Below are 19,846 nucleotides of genomic sequence, written 5' to 3' on the forward strand. Positions count from 1 at the left end.
GGTAGATAATAGAATAACCCTTTATTATTTTCAGCAAGGTGTTCCTATGGGTGACAACTGTTGGTATTTTTAGACTATTCAAATTAATTATTTGATTTTTTTGAATACATATTGGACTGGAATAGTCTTGAGACCTTTCATTTTTATCTGCCAGATTTCACGTTAATTACATAAAGGAACGGAATTCCTTGATTTATGATTCGTGTTCGTGTGCGTGTGTGTGTGTGTGTTAATGCCTGACAGGCTAAACCCAGGGCACCAGTCCCGCCGTGAAGGGGGCGTGGCCAGCCGCTCACCGACTCGCCATTTTCCTCCTGATGTTGTTAGCGGTTGTTAGCTAACTATGCTAGCTGCTCAGTGGTGAAACGAAGTCAAGCCGAGATTTAAAACGTACAGCTGGGTCCTTCTAGCGAGTTAAACGCGACTCCTCTCCCGTCATCATGGACGAGGAATACTACAGTGGAGGCGGCAGCAGCGGCGGGAGCAGCGGTAGCGGCGGCGGCGGCGGAGACTGGGAAGGCACGGGGGAAGGTCCCATGGTGAGACGACGACTTGTTGCTGGTGGGAGACTAACGTTAGGCAGCTAGCTGAGAAGCATTATCTTATCTGACGCTGCTGGCTTGTTGCCAGCCTGTATACAGACGTATACATAGTTGTGCACAGGTGTTAATGTGTGCATTTTAGCCGCTACGTTAGCCAGACAGCTAACTGACATCTGATGTCGCAGCTTGTGGGCATGGAGGTTAAAGTTGCACGTTAAATGTTTAATTTACTGCTTCAAATCTGTTAACGCTCAATCAGTCCCATGCACATCTACTAGTGTGGAAATTATATAAAGTAAAGAAGCATAAACACACGTGTCAATATTCTTTTGTGGAGGATTATGTGGAAGGGGAAAATGATGGGAAAATCCAGGAAGATTGCCTCCAGAAATTCTCCAGCAGGGATTACATCATGGAGCCTGCCATCTTCAACACCCTTAAAACGTAAGCATCTGCCTCTTTCCAAGCCTGGGCGAGAGCAGCCATGATTTCTTAACACCTGCTGAGCATTTGATGATATAAACCACATTTTTTCTTGCAGGTATTTCCAATCGGGCGGCTCTCCAGAACACGTCATCCAGCTTCTCTCTGAAAACTACTCTGCTGTGGCTCAGACTGTTAATCTGCTGGCAGAGTGGCTCATCCAGATGGGTAGGTAGAAAACTACAGGGTCCTGCAAGGTTTTTATTATCATTGGAATCGTTGGTTTGACCATTACATGTCCCATTGGTGTTCATCAATCTGTCTTTTCCTCACTTCGACTGCAGGTGTAGAGCCTGCTCAGGTCCAAGAGCGAGTAGAAAACCACCTCAAAAGTCTCCTGATAAAACACTTTGACCCCCAAAAAGCTGACTCCATTTTCACTGTTGAGGGAGAGGTGAGATTTCTAAACACTAGGTTGTAATTCGACAAATACCAGTGATCACAAACACTAAACACCTTGTGCACAACATATGTATTTGTCATGTTTACATGCACATTAAGTGAAACCAAACCGATGCGGCCTTTTCTGTTTTCAGACCCCTGCTTGGCTCGAGCAGATGATTGCACACACAACGTGGAGAGATCTTTTCTATAAGCTGGCAGAGGCTCATCCAGACTGCCTGATGCTGAATTTCACTGTGAAGGTGCGGCAGCGGTACTAGTAGTAGTGGTAGTAATAGTAGTAGTAGTAAAGACGTTCAGGACACGTAGTTATGCTTTAGAGTGGAAAGAGTCAGTATGAAGTATTTTAAGAAACCAACATGTGATCTCCTTTTCGTCATTTGCTGTAAAAGTAAGATTTAAAGGAAGCAAGTTATTATTAAATATGTTTTTACTGTCATAAGCACATATAACAAACAGTTATTCTATACAATGAAAAGCTTATTTTGCTCGGTCCTCCGAACACAGAATTACAATAAACTTAAGGTAATGAATAATAAATAAGGCACAAAATGTAAAAGATATAACAGCATTGCACAAAATATGATAATAGTATTGCCATGATAAAATATGATGATCATAATACTAATATTGCTCATTGTATCTTTATACACTACGCATTGCTACGACATTGCTACAATGTCTAAGTATTATTTGCTTATTATTATGATTATTATTTGATGAGATTAATAGAAAATAAGCTAATTATTGTTGAAATATTTGTTATGGGCATTTCAAATGAAATCTACTAAAAGTTTTTCTCATTGAAAATGTTTTTAAAGTTTCATACCACTGAATTATTTCACCTTTTCTGACTTTTTGAAAGAAAAAGTAGCAACTTTAAGATGTGTGTGTGTGTGTGTGTGTGTGTGTGTGTGTGTGTGTGTGTGTGTGTGTGTGTGTGTGTGTGTGTGTGTGTGTGTGTGTGCAGCTCATTTCAGATGCAGGGTATCAGGGTGAGATCACCAGTGTGTCCACAGCGTGTCAGCAGCTGGAGGTTTTCTCCAGAGTCCTGAGGACGTCTTTGGCCACGCTGTTGGACGGAGGAGAAGAAAACTTGGAGAAGAATCTGCCAGAATTTGCTGTGAGTCCGTTCGCGTCTCTGTTTCATTCACCATGGGGCTATGAAATATTACAAAGGTCTCATTTTAGAATTAGTTTTGTATGTTGTTTATTTTACGTGGTTTCATATTTTAATGGATGGATGTCAAACCATACAGGTTCATCCTGTCGTCACAGGACGGACAACCATTCACATTATTATGGAATTAGATTTTTTTTAACATGAAAAACATAATATTTACTTCACTTCACTACTTGTTGTTTCATCACTACTAATAAAAACAAACACCTCCATAAGACAAGTAAAAATGTACGCAGAGACGATCGTACGATTAGTCTGATTGCTATAATTCATGTAGTCGTAACTTGAATCTCCATTTTGGACCGTTGTCTGATGAAACAAACAGCATTTAATTTACACGTTAAAGACAAAATACTTGATTATTTACCTAGATTTATATTAACACTAAGTTACGTAAAAGTGAGTCGGTAAATGTGCTTTTCTGTTTGTTCCTCATGTGACAGTCTTTGCTCAGTGGACTTGTCCTCTTCTCTCCTGCAGAAGATGGTGTGTCACGGCGAGCACACCTACCTCTTCGCCCAGGCGATGATGTCCATCCTCTCCCAGGAGGAGCAAGGCGGATCAGCCGTTCGGAGAATCGGCCAGGAGGTGCAGAAGTCGGCGCATGAGAGGTAACTTTGTTTTTTTTTAGCAAAATGGCGGCGCTACGTGGATGACTTTGCTGAATACAATTATGTATTGTACAATATATTCTGTGGTTGTGGTTTTTATGTCACAGAGGTCACGATGCCAGTCAGATAACCCTCGCGCTCGGCACAGCGGCGGCCTACCCTCGAGCCTGCCAGGCGCTGGGCGCCATGTTGTCTAAAGGAGCCCTGAACCCGGCAGATATCACGGTCCTGTTCAAGATGTTCAGCAGCATGGACCCGCCTCCCGTGGAGCTGGTGAGGACGGAGCATCTTTAACGCATGTTGTATCCACTACATGCTTGTTAAGGTGCTGAAATATTTATCTTTCTTCTCTTTTTTTTTTTTTAGATCAGAGTGCCTGCCTTCCTGGACTTGTTCATGCAGTCACTGTTTAAGCCGGGATCAAAGATAAACCAAGACCATAAACACAAGTACATTCACATCTTGGCCTACGCAGCCAGTGTGGTCGAAACGTGGAAAAAGGTACAGAGAGCAGCTGATGTGTGTGTCTGCATCAAGTTGAATAAATAAGTTAGACACCGAAAGATTAAATAAGTTAAACTCTGTCAGTTTATCAAAACCAAACGACTGAAAACTGCCATGAGATAGAAAAGTATTGTAAAGTACTTATTCACATACATCATGCTCCTTTGGTTTCTTTACACTTCCTGGTTTCACCTTCTTCACGCCTTTTCTTTCCGTTCAACCCCAGAACAAGCGAGTCAACATTAATAAAGATGAGCTGAAGTCGACGTCCAAGGCCATCGAGACGGTGCACAACCTCTGCTGCAACGAGAACAAAGGAGCCACGGAGCTGGTGGCCGAGCTCGGCACTTTGTACCAGTGCATCCGGTGAGCAGACGACCCAAAAGACTGAAACGTGTTATTCATTTTAAGAGGGGGGGGCGTTCTTTATGATGAGCTTTGTTGGTGGTTGCAAAAGGGGAAACACGAATGAATACCAATACTGAGGAAAAGCAATAATGAAAGTGAAGTTCATGAATAAACTGAAGCGATAACGAGCTGATCTGAAATTGAAGAAGATCTGATGTAATGCTCCATGTTTGGGAGGGAATGTAGTGAAGATATCTGTAATATTTTCATTGAACATGGTTACTCACTGCTTTAAAAAACTTCAGATGAGGCTGATACAAATATATATTTTATTTAATTGGATGAGTGCCAACTTGTTGAACAAGTATACTGTTAAAAATGAATTATGTGAGATTTAAATTGACACAAAAATAAGGATACTGCACTGTGTGACATCTTTTAACACCTGTCAGTTACCACTTACCCTTTTATGATATATTTAAAACTGATTGAGGTCTGCCAGCCCTTCTGACTTCCTGTTTGTTTGACTTCAGGTTTCCAGTCGTCGCGATGGGGGTTTTGAAATGGGTGGATTGGACCGTGTCCGAGCCGCGCTACTTCCAGCTGCAGACGGACCACACGCCAGTACATCTAGCTCTGCTGGACGAGGTACAACATTTCACATTTCAAACGTTACATTTTCAGCCTCTGTTTGAGTCGTCGTAGGAACCCCAAATTAATTCCAATACTTGTGTTTATTGTATGTATTTGTTCAGCAAAGTCTTGGGAAAAAAAATCTTTTGATCATAACTATGAACATCCAGCATGATATGAGCCAGATTCCCCAAAAATGCCTCCTGGAGCATCAATAAGACACCTTTTTGGAAAGATTAGGACCTAAAGAATCAGAATCTGTAACAAAAATCACAATAAAACAAAGTCTTGTCCTGTTAGGAAGGAGTTTCAGTCAAGAAACTGTGTCGTTCGGTTCAAAAAATGAGAAAAATTACGTATTTTATGCCAAAAGATTGACTGAATGGGGCATGCTGGGACTGAAAATGGGCGCGGGAGGATTTTCGCGCACGGTTTCCAGAAGGTTTAACTCAAAACGAGCGCTTCCTCTCCTCACAGATCTGCACGTGTCACCAGCTGCTGCACCCGCAGGTCCTCCAGCTGCTCATCAAGCTCTTTGAGACGGAGCACTCGCAGCTGGACGTCATGGAGCAGGTCGGTTGTAACGCGTCTCACTTCAGTGTGTCGCGTCCTCTCGTTCTGACTCGTTGCGCTCGTTCCACCTTCCTCAGCTGGAGTTGAAGAAGACTCTGCTCGACCGAATGGTTCACCTGCTGAGCCGCGGCTACGTCCTGCCGGTCGTCGGTTACATCCACAAGTGTCTGGAGAAACTCAACACGGACATCTCGCTCATTAGATACTTTGTCACTGAGGTAACCGCTCCTTCTGATCTTGATGAGTGTTCAGGAGATGCATCTTGAGGAAGGAAGTGAACTCTGGTTTACGTACATAACTTTGAGTATCTACGGTACAGGATGCCTGCAGATGCGGTCCAAGTTTTAAACTGTTTTACACACTCATGGCTCTAGGATGGTCCTTAACAAAGTTTCCTCAATCTGAGATACTTTGATCACCCTTACATATGTAATATATAATATAAATTAAATAAACACTGTTAAAGTTAGCAATTTGTTAGTAGACAGCAGAGCATTTAGCAGCTAAAGAGCCAGATATTTCCTTCAGGAGTTGGTATATAGACAAAGGAAGCTAAAATAGAGTAAATATTCTTTTTAAGTGGATCATTCATTCATCATTCATTAACTCCAAATAAATAATCATGCTTCCATAACTTTTGTGCTTGTTAATAAGCATGTTTGCCATAATAACTTAAAAGGCAGGTGGGTCAACGTCATGTTCACGGCTTATTTCTGCTGCTCCAACGTGAGCAATAAAAGTAATTGCAGTCTTAATGTTAGTCAGGCGATCATAATTTAACACGGGAATCTTTTATAAATACCTCTTACATACACAGACCTTTAACACCACCTTGAGTCAGTTGTAAGTTAAGTAACTTAACTTGAATATTTCTCTCTTTTTTTAAGGTGCTAGATGTGATCGCGCCTCCCTACACGTCAGACTTCGTGCAGCTCTTCTTGCCCATCCTGGAGAACGACAGCATCGCAGGAACCATCCGCACGGAGGGCGAACACGACCCCGTCGCCGAGTTCATCGGTAAACGACACGCTCACCTTTTCATGTCGCGACAATCACGCCGTACTAGAGCGAAAGATAAAGTTTACAGTGTCGTGATGAAGTGTGGTCAGTAGTTTTTATGCATGAACATGACCGACGGTGACTCAATCATACTTTTGTAAACTTCCTTCAGAAACACGGGCATGTATTTGATTTATTCTCTTTTTTTTCAGCTCATTGCAAGTCAAACTTCATCATGATAAACTGATTTGACCAAGAAGAGAAAGAAGATCTGTGATCACCGAACGCTCTGCTCGATGCTGAAGCGCAGAGCTCCGGCTGGACTGTTCAGTATGAACGCTGAGTTTCTATTGAGGTGACAAACAGGCAGAAGAACCGTAAGAAGACAGACCGGCTGAAGGAAAAGCCTCTGAAGATGCAGCTAAACCTTTTCCTTTTTTTTTCACCTGTATATTTGATTTTCTATATTTTTATGTTCAAGTGGTTTTTAAATAAAAAATCTCATTATGTGCTTTCTTGCATTTTTGACTTGCACAATGGGATTTTTCATCATTAACGTCACTCAGAAAGAGCTTAAATGAGAGCGATCCTGCAATTAGACAAAGTTTGTAACACATGGAACAGCAGTAAAACCTCATGTAGGAGCCAGATGGAGTGTCATAATCTATCATATCTGATGCCAACAGATATTTATAAAGATCTGAACCCCCACATATACAGAGCAACGACTTTTCTGCACAGCACAAAGCTAGTTAATACACAGGAAGCTTTTTCCAGCATGTTTCATGCATGCAGACGGAGTGATTCAAAGTCAAAGGGCAGGTTTTGTGTTGAGCATCACTTTTTAAGTGTTGTGTTTATTGTCAACAAAACAAAGATTGCAATTGTTCTTGAGTATTTGATGTGTAGATGAGTGTGAACACAAAACTAAAACAACAGTTCGGCTGCCAGTGCATGTAAGGCACGTTAAAGATGATCGTTTCTATTAATAGGCTGAGCTGCAATAACGCCACGCAATGAAGACCTGCGGCGTCACAGCCGTGCAGGACAAATTATAAACTGTTCTTTGGTTGAGTCAGTTTGCATTAAAAAATGTAATCATAAAAAACTGTCAATTTCCTCTTTAAAAAATAATCTATCTGAGTATTTGCATTGATTCAAGCCGGTCTGATTTGACCTTTTTCATTTGTGCAAAACAAATTGTTCTCTCACATAAATCTGAACTTATTCCCTTATCAGCATTTTACAAATAGTTGTAAAAAAAGTTTCTGTCTGACAGAAAGCTTGTGCAGTACCAGCCTCTGCCACTGGGGGCAGCGGCGGTGCTCTACAGGTAGCCTTTGGGGACGACAGGGTCTCCGTACATGCAGTCCTCCTCCAGCGCCAGGTTGTACTTGCTCCCGCTTCCTCCCTTGTAGGCGCTGGTCACGATCCTGAGCCAGCCCTTCTCGCCCTGGAGGGAATAAGGGAAATTAATCTTTTGGCATTTCTGGCTTGACAAATGATCACAAACAGCTTCTCAATTGACTCTTCATCCATGTCCCGCCCTTCGAATGCAGACCGGCCAATCACAGCAGAGCATCTGCTCCCTAGACTACTAGCAATTCTTCATTTTTAGACTGGTTTTATACATTTCCAGCTAGTACTGGTGAAGTGTAGATGTGTTTTCGTTGTAAAATCCTGTGGCGCTAGTATGAGCAGGGCGCGTTAGCATACCATTAACTAGTTTGTGGCGGTGTGGGCTCTTTGGTGTCGTGGCTCTGATGGCGTGTCGCAGTAGCAGTGCAGCGTAGGAAAGGTTGTCTTTTTTATGCGATTGTTAAAGTTAAATAACTTTGGGTTTGTTGGTTGAACAACAAACAATTTGAAGATGTTACCTCATACTTAAGGAATTGCAATTCAAGATTCCAGATGTTTTTACTGTCATACGCACAGATAACACAGTTATTCTATACACTAAAAAGCTTATTTTGCTCGGTTTTTCCAACACAGAATTACAATAAACTTAAGGTAAAAAAATAATGCATAAAAGATATAAAAGTATTGCCCAAAAATGTGATACTAGTATTGCTATAATAAATAGGAGAACATGATAATAGTTTAGCTCATTGTATCTTTATAAACTATGCATTGTCGCATGTCCAAATATGGTCATGACAGGAAGTCACAGCAGCCGTTCAATGTCAGTCAAACCAGAAAGTTTATGACCGTTAAACTCCTAATGAATAAAAACTAGGAGTTTTCAGGGGGCTTGTCTTTGTAAACTGAATGAAAACGAGTCGCTGCGAGTCGCCTGTCAGGACGCTGGGTATTTGTTTTGTTCGTAGAGCTGACGGTCATTACTACGTTCACTGCCGTGTCGTTCTCTGCTTGATGAAGACTTACCCACGGCTCTCCCCAGGAATTGCGTACGATCCAGTATTCCACGCCGTCTTCCACGCCCCATCCCACCACCGACACGATGTGATTGATGGACGCGTAATCCTGATATTCAGAGTAGACGCCTCCAGTGTAGGCGTCCAGTTTGTCCGTGGCCATGATCCCACAGCTGGAGGAAACAAACACCTCAGATTACTTTGGGAAAGGTGAAATCATAAAGCGGCGAAGACGTGGATGTAAGATCATCAAATGGATTAAAAAAACGGATGCAAACCTGATTGGGCCTCCTGCAAAGAGCTCTGCCATCATCTTCTCCCTCCCGCTGACGTCTCCAAAATCTCCCACTTTCCACAGGGTGTAGTTCTTCACAATGTTGCACACCCCAAAGGTGGTGCAGGTGCCACATTCATTGAAAGGTTTGCATTCTTTAGAGAGGGACACAGGAACATGGAAACAGAATAAGAGAGGGTCCGTGATTGTGACCGTTGCTTTGTGCGCTGTGGTACACCTACTCTGGTCTTTGGCCTGGTAGTTGTTGCAGGTCTCGTCCGGGATCCCGTGTTTGTTGGCGTAATCCCAAACGCCGCTGTGGTCTCCTCCGTGGCAACTGCCGGCGTCGCCGCAGTCGATCACGTGCTGCACGGAGAGGTAGGCAGAGGGCCACGCCCCTTTCCTCTTGATGTTGATGCGATCTGGAGAGAGAGAAAACCCAGAGCGGGGTATTTTTATGGCATACCGTGTATAATATAATTTTGTGGTACACTATGACTTTCATGTAATCGTACCATCACATTTATGACAACCTGTACTACTTCTTCTTCTTCTGAGACATTTTACTTTGTTATAACAGACGTTACTATGACATTTTGTGACTTACTATATCTTGACTTTTAATTAGACATTTTTTTTATGGTTGGTGTTTTTCTTACACTTTACTAAGATCTTTTCATGGCACTACACTACGACATTTTTTATGGCTTACTATTTATTACACTTTGATGCCTTTATTGTGATTTTTATGGCATAATGTGACTTTTTTGGACTATAAATATTAAGTATAAAAAATATTGAATGTATACAATACAATAAAGTAGTAGAGCAGAACATATAACATTAAAAAGTATATATTAATAGAGAAAATGCAAAGTATATGATTTATGACTGATAAAGTTTAGAATTTTAGTTGAGTTCTCTGTACTTTTGTTCATCATTCATTTGATTTATGAGGATTTCGCTGGTTTTGAAACAAAGGATTGCAGCTTACATCAATGTCTAAAAGATCATCATTTCATCCTTTTAGACATTTGTGTAAAATTGGCACAAGTAGCATTTAATCATTGACTTACGGGGAAAAAAAAAATTGTACAGTCCATTGACCACCAAAATCAAATCAGTCTATTATTAAATCCAAGTGGATGTTTGTGCAAACTTTGAATAAATTCCCCTCCAGCAAAGACTGCAGCTGGTGCTGAGCCACAAAGACCGACAGTGACTTCTCACTTAGTACAAACAGGAAGTGAAACTCCCTTTCTATGAACTCAGTCAGGTGAGGACCTCCAGTTCAACACAGTCACAAACTACAATGATTAAATGTCCCCAACAGCAAAGGTGTTGTTGGTTCGTACCTGCCATGGCACTCGTGCTGCCATGGGCCCAGCAGGAGCCGCAGTACTGGGGGATGTGCTGGTTGCGGGTCGTGCTCACAAAGTTGGTGCCATTGACGTTCCTCCAGTCCCAGGATTTGGGCAATTCAGAAATGTTTAAATACTCATGAGGACGAGGAGCGGTCCTGTGAACAGACAGGTGATGCATACATTAGTTCTGAAGCAGCAACTTGTTCATTTTAATTATTTTAAAATGCCCAAAACGTATTGGAATAATACAAGTGTTGCCATTTATGCTTTAAAAATGGCTTCGCATTAGTTTGATGATCAAAATATGTGCAGATACATTCTCTGTCAATCCACTCATTAATAAAGCGACTAATCCTTTGAGCTCTAGTTGCGATTTTAAATATGTGTATTATTGTACTGTACTTAACAATATACACATTAAAAACCAAGTCTGATCCTGATCTTAAACTATAGTATTCTTCACCATACTATGAATCCGTTATACACAGTACTGCATCGCTTTAAAACTGCATCATGTTGGGACATCAACTCCAAAAAAAACAAAAACTAAGTTATATTAAATGTGATATATTGTGCCAAAGCAATTTTATGATGAGTCATGTGTTGATTATTAAACAGTGGAGAATTTACACAGCTGTTTCCTCAAAGTGCAGTTCACTAACCCCGTGATTTATACATAGTAATAACGTGATTTATATATTATTAACACAATTTATAGAGTAATACTGTGATTTATATATTACTAACACGATTTATAGAGTAATACTGTGATTTATATATTACTAACACGATTTATAGAGTAATAACGTGAATTATAGAAGGTATTAACATATTTATAGAGTAATAATGTGGTTTATAGATATAATAATGTGATTTATAGAAAGTAATAACGTGATTTATAGATATGATAATGTGATTTATGCATAGTAATAACGTGATTTATAGAGTGATAACGTTATTTACAGAGAAATAACGTGATTGATAGAAAGTAATAACGTGGTTTCGATGGTAATAACGTGATTTAAAGAGTATTAATAGTTGCGTTTCGCAGGTCTGAACAGAAACAGGAAAGACATGAAACCTAAACCTAAACTAACTCCAGCTCCTCGCTCAGGAAGTCGTTAACGAGCATCTCCAGCTAACGTTAGCTCAATAGTTCTGGCTTAAATCGACGCTAACATGTTGATTCTACGTAATTCTTCTCAACCTTGTGTTCGTAAAACTCAAATTTCTTTACTTACGTCAGCCCAAAACCGGGTTTCCTCGGTGCGCGGACGTAACACGGCTGCTTCTGGTTGAAAAACACCCCGCCGCTCACACCGGACAGCACGACCGAGAACAGGACCAGCAGACCCGGACCAGACATCTTGAAACCGACCGGAAGCCTTTGTTTTATAAAAAAAATAATACAGTAATGTTCAAGGAGGCGAGGAGAGAGGTGAGGAGAGAGGATAGGAGAGACAGACTGAACGCTGTGTCTCTGCGTTCAGTCAGTGGAGGCAAACCGGTGCAGAGATTACAGTCACGTGACCAGTAAATCACATGTTTCACTAGGAAGTCACAAGTCCATGAAGAGGGAAGCATGCAGCCTGTGAAGGACACATGGAAAGCAATACACAGATATACTTTTTAAATTTATTTTCTCCACAAGGCATCTGTCTCCGGGTTTTTTTCCCCCACTAATAAAAAGACAAAACCTTCTTTCTAAGGTCCTTTACAAACTCAAGTCTTTCTTGGTTTCCTTATTTATATTGTTCATATGTGTATATGTTCTCTTTTTTTTTCTTTTGCACTTTATTGTTCACTTTATGTTGGACAGAAGAGAAACATACTTTTAATCTTCTGTATGTTTGCACATATGACAAAGTGACAATAAAACTGACTTTGACTTTTGACTTTACCGGCAGCCCTTTCTATCATATTTAAAGAATTGGGACTAGAATAAGAAAAATGAAAAATAGTCTTGAAAGCCAATGTAATGGGGAGTTTTTCCTGATCTGATGCGAGGTCCCAGGACAGGGGATGTATGTGTGTACACTGCAGTTTGAGTTGACCATTAGTGTCACATTAAGAGTCCGTTATTGATTTTTTAATCGAGATTTTTATCCCCAAGAGTAAAATTCGCAAACTGCCTTAAAACCTCATAACGGTCACCATGAAGCTGCGTGCAACAGCACTTTTAGAACTAGTTTTATTTAAGGCCGGTGCCAACAGTCTGATTTGAGTCTAAACAAGATGTAACAAGTAATGTTGACTGCTCATGAGACTTGAAGAGTGAAATCTGGCAAAGGCAACAACATCCAGTGTCATGTTACAACGTGCCGACATTGTTTTTAAGTGCAGTACAACTTGCAAGGTGTGCAAGTTACTTATTGACTGAGAAAACTGCATTTAGGGTCCACTTAATAACTTTTGCCTAAACTTTTACTACTGAACTCAGGAGATGGATGTCTTAAGAAATCTACTTCGCAGCCCTTAACCTCCTAGCGTTTCTCTACATAAACAGAATGACTGTCACAAGGGTGGCCTAACGCCACTCTCGCTGGAATCCATCTAATACTTGAACTTACAGTTGACATCTTGTTTGTGTATTTGGTGCTGACCAAGCATGTTGTGCTTGCATCAGACACCATAGTGAAATTATACAACAGTAAGCACTTACACAACAGTTTGGTCTAGCGCAGACAATCCAACTGCATGCAGTGTGAATAAGGAAGTGCAGTAGTCGCCAAAAAATAACCAGCTTTACTAATCCCAATCCAGTTTTTTCACAAATGTAAGAGCCTTGATTTGCAGTAAAGTATCAAGATATTACATAGTCAATGTTTCTTCATCAAGAGCATTTGAAAAATGAAGCTATGGAGGTCATGAGTGCCAGGTCATGAGGACAAATAGTTTATAACACATGGTTCTGTTTGACAGATTTATTCAGTGAGATTTATCAAACACATGAAGTTGGATCTCAGTTTAAAATCCTTGAACTAACTGGATGAGCACTTTGGAAGGTAAAACGTTGTGTATTCTACACTAGTCTCCGTCTCTTGCAGTCACGCTCCATCTGGTCTCCCGACATGTTTTCGGTGGCGCCCAGCGGAGACACTTGGTTCAGCATGGCGTCGTCTGAAGCCTGACCAAACAGAGCCATTAGCAGCGCAACACCGAACCCTGTGGCACGCTCTCCCTGCAGACACACAAAAAACAAGGGTCAGATTCGAGCATCGTTACTGTAAACTTACCCTGCAGGTATCTTTTCAAAAGGTGTCTTACCCATTCAGAATGAATGGGACTGAAACAAGAGACAATGTTTGGTCTAAAACCAATCAAAAATGTTACGACGGGGAATCATATCTGAGACAAACACTGAACTCGTGATGCGTAAACTTGGACTTCAGCCCAGCATAAGTGATTATTTTACATATTTTTTTATGAGCTGAACTACAAGACCAGGAACATATTTTCTATAACCTTTTTTTTAACATGTAAAGCTGATACAAGCCTGACAGGAAAAGTTGTAAAGAGGAGTTTGAATGACAAGTACACATGAGGTGAAATTGCGCAATTGTAATTGTCACGAAGCAGTCACACTGCTGTTTCTTCCTTAAAGAGCAGGTGACGAGGAAGTTGAGGTTTATATGGATATTACTGGCACAGCTCAGTTCTGCACAAGACACAACTTTAAAATAATTTTCTGCAGAGCAAACAGTGGATTTCGTCTCACATCACTTACATTAAAAGGTGCATTAAAAGAGATTTTTCAGAAAGCATGAATAACTTGTTTTAGAGTTCATGTTGGCACCTGACTATTCTTATTAAACTGACTAGAAAAACCATGGCCCTATCCTTAAATGATCAACATAAGTTTTAGTGAAGCCAAGACGAGCTGTGAGGCTTCATAGCGGTGTTGTTTACACGTTCTGCTGAGTCTTTACTCTGTTATCGTCAATACTGTACTCAGTGTGTCAAGTTATACTTCTTATTCTAGTTTTTCCTGTGTGATTACGTATTTATTATACTTGTTGATCTAGTTTTTCTACCCATATCTCTCGTTTGTACTGTCAAGTCTGACTAAATCCCACAAATGTGCACACGGTGGGACATAAAGGATGATCTTATCTTATTAGCTTTGAGACTTTTTGTTAACCTTCACAGCATCGTGTCCATTTCCCCTTATTGTAAAGCTTCCTACAGCATTTCTTGTATGAAAGGATTGTATTATTAGTATACAATACTAAAATCAAGTCATGACTTTATATGCTCCAGGGTAAAAAGCCTGAGAGCTGATTTGCATGTTATCTAATCAGCACCAAACCCCTCGTTACTCACTGAATGGACTGGAGAGGCGATGTCGACGTGGACCCAGACGCCAGGCCAATCAAAGCCCAAGTGGGAACCAATGAAGAGGCCGGCGCAGGAGCTCTGGGCGTTCTCCCGGTCCTGCCAAGACAAGAAAAGCATGACAAATATCAGCAACACCCCAAACTACATTATAACATCAGCCTTTGAACTAAAATTCTACTTGGAACACCAAGTAATCTTTACACTAGCATTAGATTTTCCAATTGCTGGTTCACAGGTAACCAAAAACTAAATATGGAGCCCAGTTGTTTGCAGATTTACTGCAAATCAAAACTTTCGCAGTTCAAGCAAATGCATATCAAATCGGTTTCTGAAATTTAAAAATACAATCAAGCCGACGCGTCAAATTTTGTCCCTTTGACACATTGATTGTAGTCATGACATCATATGCAACAAGATTTCCCTCACGGTGGCGGCCTTGTTAAAGCATTTTGGTTTAGAGGAACGTATAGTTTTGTCTCTTACCGCCACAGAGTTCTTCATGTCGGCCATGGCCGAGTTGAACTCGCTGAAGTGCAGCTCGGGGCAGTAGACCAGAGGGTGAGCGAGATCTCCGCTGCTGCGGCCGGCGCGCACGCACGCCACCTCCCACTGCTCGCTGTTCGTCATCACGGCTGCGTGGTACTTCCCCGTGGAGATGCCCTGGACAACAGAAACAAGACAGAAGTTTTAAGATACAAAGACAAGTTGGTTTTGGTCCATTCAGGGGTTGCGTTAATTAAATCCTGGGTATGAAATACTCCAGTTCATATTTGCCGCTGGCGGTTTAGAAATAGTCTCCAAGTTGCCGTCACTCACCTGCGCCCCCGTCAGCGTGGCCATGTCCAGAATAATATCAGCCGCCAGGTCTTTGCTGGCGTACACCACTCCATCAGCCAGCACCAGTCTGCCCTCTGCATCAGTGTTATTGATCTCCACAGTCCTTCAAAATAAAACACACAAATGACAGTTTGTTTACACCACTGCCCACCTTCCTTCCTTCCTTCCTTCCTTCCTTTTGATTTAAAACCGCCACATTATCATTGTTATTATCATCAAAGAGAGTCTCACTTTCCAGAGTAGAGCGTGTGGATGTCGTCCGGCCGTGTGGCTGTGGGTCCAACTGAATTCTCTGCGAGGCAAAACACTGCATGGAGGTTATCCTTAAAACCCTGGAGCAAACAGAGGAGAGGCCGATTCAAACAAGTCTCCTGCAGAGGAACGGAGGTAGCAGCTGCTGGAGGGTTAATCCAAAAAGCTTACCTGTTTAATAGTTGCACTGAAAGCTCCCAAAATGGCAGCAGCTCCACCGCAGTCTCTCTTCATTCCTGGCATTGTGGTCTAGATTAAAAAAAAACAAATAAAAAACATTACATGTGATGGAAGGAAATTTGATCTCTGACGTCGCTCCAATGTTTCAGTCAGAAAGCTTTACTAGCGTTTTTTTTTTTAGACAATGCCCATTAAGTGAGCTCTACCTTCCTATTTGCATGTAATGGCAACTACATGTTAAAAGATTACGGAGAATAGGCTTAAAGATGAACAGATCAGGGGTTTCACAGTGTGCATGTTCGATGGTCACGCAGGATCAAAACGATTAAGTGACTAAATGCACTATACAAGTGCAATAAATTGATTTAAACATGTTTGAATGTACTTTACTTCCTGATGTCTCCTACATTGCAAACCTTAAATAAGACACCAGTCACAAGCAATGTGTACACACCTAGATCAGAATAATAAAGTTATTCTTAGCTGCATGCTGCTAAAACATAAGGATCTTCAGATTTTTGTGCACTATATAATTATTGCAGTGATTTTCCCCAAGACATTAGCATGGTAAAACCTTTTTTTTCTTTTCAAAGGATGCATAGGAAACATACCTTTCCCTTGATGCTGAGTCCTCCAGTGTCATACACGATGCCCTTGCCCACCCACGCAATGGTTTGGGTTGCACCTTCTGGCTTGTGGCTCAGCACTGCTAATGCAGGAGGATGCTCCGCTGCCTTGCCAACTCCATAAATACCTGACGGGGTACGGAAACAGAAAACAGACAAATAATCGTAACCACCAATGATCAACCTTAGGATTTTTCATCTCTCGGATGTTTATGGACATACATGCTTATTGCTATATACAGATACCTTCAGTTTACCCAAAATTACACAAAGTTACACTGGATCTATGCAAAGATAATGAATTTTTATGATCATTACGCTATACGTCAGCGCCCCCGCGACCCTAAAGAGGATAAGTTGTTTGGATAATGGAACAATGGAAGTCATCAACAGAAGCCCATCACCAGAAAACACACATTTTGGGCATACTTAGCTGCAGACTCCTCTTGTATTAAGCGACTGTTGGCATTTATTTTCCATCAAAAAGGCCAAATACAGTCAATCTGAATCAGTTATTGAGTTGACAAAATAATCCCAGACATAAGAGAGACATCTACAGACACCGTACCTCCAAATCCTCTTTGTTTCAGCTCCTCTCCACGAATGATCACGGCAGTTATCCCGAGTTCAGTTCCCACCGCCTTGATCTCCTGAAACCGCAAATGATCGTCGGTGACAGGGGGCCACGGCAAAAATAACTGGAAACCATGTGACCGCAGTGGAATCGACAACATTTACAAAAGAGAAACAGTTTCACTTACGTCGAGGAAGTGATCTGTATTCATCTCGTTGCATGGGGTGTCCACAATCCGAGCTGCCATCCGCACTCCGTGAGCAGCGTTGGAGAGACACTGAACAGAAGAAAAGCGTTCAGCGATGGCAGCCGACGTGACCAACAGATGCTTAAAAACATGCTATTTCTAAGTAGCGTCTTCAAGGCATTGAAAAAATTGCACACAGACCTCAAGTTCTGCGACACTGAGGGAACTGCTCTCTTGCCCGACAATCACAATCTCCACTGTGACGTGTTTCTTCTCCGCCCTGCGCGAAGATGTAGAGCGGCGGGAGAAAATGGGGAAAGCCCTGGCGATGGCACAGGAGGACGCAAACACTTCTGAACGCTCACACACCATCTGGGGAAGGAAAGAAAACACTTGTGTCAGCCACTTGGTCCCACAAGATGTCTCGATGTGCCACAGGAGTAACAGAGGGGATAGCATCCCAATCTAAAGTGCTCCACATCTATTGACTATTGTGTAACTACTAAACTGAAGATACGGACCACGATGCAGCGGTTGTTCCCTCCGGGAAGGCAGGAACGGACCAGGCGGGACACAAAGTTGGCAGAAGACTGGCTGTTGTGCCGGCTGACCCGTGAAGGCAGAGCAGCCACCACAGCTTGGTTGAGGTACAGGGGGCAGCTGTCTGTGGGGTTCGGGTTCAGAGCATTCAGGGCCGCCTGCCAGATCTGAGAAAACAAGAAAGAAAACTGAGATTTTAGATTCACGACGGGAGCAGAGCAGAAACACTTCAACTGATTTCACACTCAAATGTGTGGATTTGCTACTTTTTGTGAGTTTCTCATGAGATAGTGAAATGCATATAATTGCACTTAAGACTTTATCAGACAATAAAAGCACATTGAAGTTGTCTCCTCAGGCTTAAAAAAATGCATGGGGTTGACAAAACACTTCCTCTAAAAATAATAAGCACACTCATCTTAACGAAAATTATAAATCCTAGCTGTCAACGAGGTTAGACTCCTCTGCTACTCCACTGCCACCCAGGACAATCATTACATAGATTACTGTTGTTAGTGAGTGTGTGTGTGTGTGTGTGTGTGTGTGTGTGTGTGTGTGTGTGTGTGTGTGTGTGTGTGTGAGAGAGCGCTGAATGCTTGATTTCCCAACATCTGGACACACCAAAAGCAGCTGGAATGTGAGTGGACAATGTGAGGAGGAGTTAAAAAAAAAAAAAGAGTGATCCTTCATGTTGTCACCCAAGTTTGCAGACAGTGTCCCGATTACCAGATTACGTTTGGAAACGACCTTTGACCACGTGAACAAACTCGATCCCGACAAGAAGAAGAATTATAATGGTTAATGATTGTCAGAAGATATTTAGAAGCTCTGGGAATAAAGGGAAACCTTTCCTTGACCTCACAGACTTTCAGCCCTTGTTCTAGACCGACTGCCATCTTTGTACAACCATCTCTGAGGACGTTAGAAGAGTATTTAGTCCGGTTAACGTCAGTGATATATGGTGAGCTAGTTACATGAACTGGGTGCCACCAAGTTTAATACTAATTACTCAAACAGCCAAATAATAACTCCACTTAACAAAGGAATCTTCAAACCTCAACGACCACCAGTTGTATGAGTAGAGACACGTTAAATTGTGCCATGAGAAGTAAATGAACTGCTACTAGTTCATTAATGACCACTTATGTACCTGCAACTAGCGAGTTAATTCATTCCGCGTTACATTCATTTAACGTTAGCTAGCGCTACTGGTGTTAGCTTAGCTCAACGTTAGCTGTCACTAAAGAATACCTCTTAATAGTTCACAATATCTACCTCTTTGCTGACGACCGGCTGCAGTTTTCCTTTCATTTGGCTCCATCCGACTTTCTGCAGGCATGTCTGCTGTCCGATAATCAGGACAGGACGAGCCTGTGGCTCGGAGTCACCGGCTGAAGCCTTAAACTCCAGCAGCACGTTCGCCATCTTTGACACCAGACAGACAGACAGCAGGCAGCGCTCGCTGTGAGACGGTTAAGTGCACGAGCCGCTGCCGTTCACTGGCGCCTCTACCGGCGACCTGCGGGAACTACACGACACATCTTTATACAGTATACACACATTTAAATAAAGTTATCCTATATAAAATTACAATTATATCACATCTAGTTCTGTATGAAAGCCTATTTCTGACACAAAGTAAAAAATTACGAAATAAAACGTCCTGATAATTATGAGATAATAAAGTAGAAATTATGAGATAAGTCATTATGAGATAATAAAGTCAAACTTATAAGATAAAAAGTCATGAGGTAAAAACTCATGAAAAAGTCAAAATGATGAGATTAAAAGTCATAATTATGAGATAGAAAGTCATAATTATTAGATAAAAAAGTCGAAATTATGAGATAATAAAGTAGAAATTATGAGATAAGTCATTATGAGATAATAAAGTCAAACTTATGAGATAAAAAGTCATTATGAGGTAAAAACTCATGAAAAAGTCAAAATGATGAGACAAAAAGTCATAATTATGAGATAGAAAGTCATAATTATTAGATAAAAAGTCATAAGCTAAAACG

At 41.4% G+C, this 19,846-nt stretch overlaps 3 protein-coding genes across 3 annotated transcripts; 1 reads left to right on the forward strand and 2 right to left on the reverse strand.

The window, feature by feature from the left end:
- Positions 1-292: 292 nt before the first annotated feature.
- On the forward strand, positions 293-7,068 carry LOC137796497 (negative elongation factor D). The gene is made up of 15 exons (XM_068594454.1): positions 293-539; positions 880-986; positions 1,084-1,193; positions 1,310-1,419; positions 1,562-1,669; positions 2,398-2,550; positions 3,091-3,221; positions 3,329-3,494; positions 3,588-3,722; positions 3,952-4,091; positions 4,607-4,721; positions 5,184-5,279; positions 5,357-5,497; positions 6,167-6,296; positions 6,491-7,068. The coding sequence occupies exons 1-15, from the start codon at positions 441-443 to the stop codon at positions 6,523-6,525; spliced, it is 1,776 nt and encodes a 591-aa protein (XP_068450555.1). The 5' UTR covers positions 293-440; the 3' UTR covers positions 6,526-7,068.
- Positions 7,069-7,122: 54 nt separating this feature from the next.
- On the reverse strand, positions 7,123-11,736 carry LOC137796370 (cathepsin Z-like). Its single transcript, XM_068594270.1, has 6 exons — positions 11,533-11,736; positions 10,283-10,446; positions 9,170-9,349; positions 8,932-9,082; positions 8,664-8,826; positions 7,123-7,731 (listed from the first exon to the last, which is right to left on the reverse strand). Exons 1-6 carry the CDS (start codon positions 11,655-11,657, stop codon positions 7,606-7,608), a joined length of 909 nt encoding a protein of 302 aa, XP_068450371.1. The 5' UTR covers positions 11,658-11,736; the 3' UTR covers positions 7,123-7,605.
- Positions 11,737-13,200: 1,464 nt separating this feature from the next.
- npepl1 (aminopeptidase like 1) lies at positions 13,201-19,289 on the reverse strand. The gene is made up of 12 exons (XM_068594308.1): positions 19,101-19,289; positions 17,807-17,992; positions 17,487-17,657; positions 17,286-17,375; positions 17,093-17,174; positions 16,510-16,652; positions 15,890-15,967; positions 15,698-15,798; positions 15,446-15,569; positions 15,113-15,289; positions 14,615-14,725; positions 13,201-13,472 (listed from the first exon to the last, which is right to left on the reverse strand). Exons 1-12 carry the CDS (start codon positions 19,248-19,250, stop codon positions 13,314-13,316), a joined length of 1,572 nt encoding a protein of 523 aa, XP_068450409.1. The 5' UTR covers positions 19,251-19,289; the 3' UTR covers positions 13,201-13,313.
- Between the last annotated feature and the right edge of the window lie 557 nt (positions 19,290-19,846).

Source organism: Clinocottus analis, unplaced genomic scaffold (assembly GCF_023055335.1).
Source record: "Clinocottus analis isolate CAN_PGR_092001 unplaced genomic scaffold, fCliAna1.0.p SCAF_3, whole genome shotgun sequence".
Classification (NCBI taxonomy): domain Eukaryota; kingdom Metazoa; phylum Chordata; class Actinopteri; order Perciformes; family Cottidae; genus Clinocottus; species Clinocottus analis.

Excerpts from the sequence above, each read along its gene's own strand:
- LOC137796497 (XM_068594454.1), top strand. The coding sequence starts at position 441 with ATGGACGAGGAATACTACAGTGGAGGCGGCAGCAGCGGCGGGAGCAGC. Across the intron at positions 3,723-3,951 it reads TGGTCGAAACGTGGAAAAAG|AACAAGCGAGTCAACATTAA; the intron begins GTACAGAGAGCA and ends GTTCAACCCCAG. Across the intron at positions 6,297-6,490 it reads CCCCGTCGCCGAGTTCATCG|CTCATTGCAAGTCAAACTTC; the intron begins GTAAACGACACG and ends CTTTTTTTTCAG.
- LOC137796370 (XM_068594270.1), bottom strand. The coding sequence starts at position 11,657 with ATGTCTGGTCCGGGTCTGCTGGTCCTGTTCTCGGTCGTGCTGTCCGGT. Across the intron at positions 10,447-11,532 it reads AAACCCGGTTTTGGGCTGAC|GACCGCTCCTCGTCCTCATG; the intron begins GTAAGTAAAGAA and ends GTCTGTTCACAG. Across the intron at positions 7,732-8,663 it reads ATTCCTGGGGAGAGCCGTGG|GGCGAGAAGGGCTGGCTCAG; the intron begins GTAAGTCTTCAT and ends TATTCCCTCCAG.
- npepl1 (XM_068594308.1), bottom strand. The coding sequence starts at position 19,250 with ATGGCGAACGTGCTGCTGGAGTTTAAGGCTTCAGCCGGTGACTCCGAG. Across the intron at positions 17,658-17,806 it reads GGAACAACCGCTGCATCGTG|ATGGTGTGTGAGCGTTCAGA; the intron begins GTCCGTATCTTC and ends TTCCTTCCCCAG. Across the intron at positions 16,653-17,092 it reads GAAACAAAGAGGATTTGGAG|GTATTTATGGAGTTGGCAAG; the intron begins GTACGGTGTCTG and ends GTACCCCGTCAG.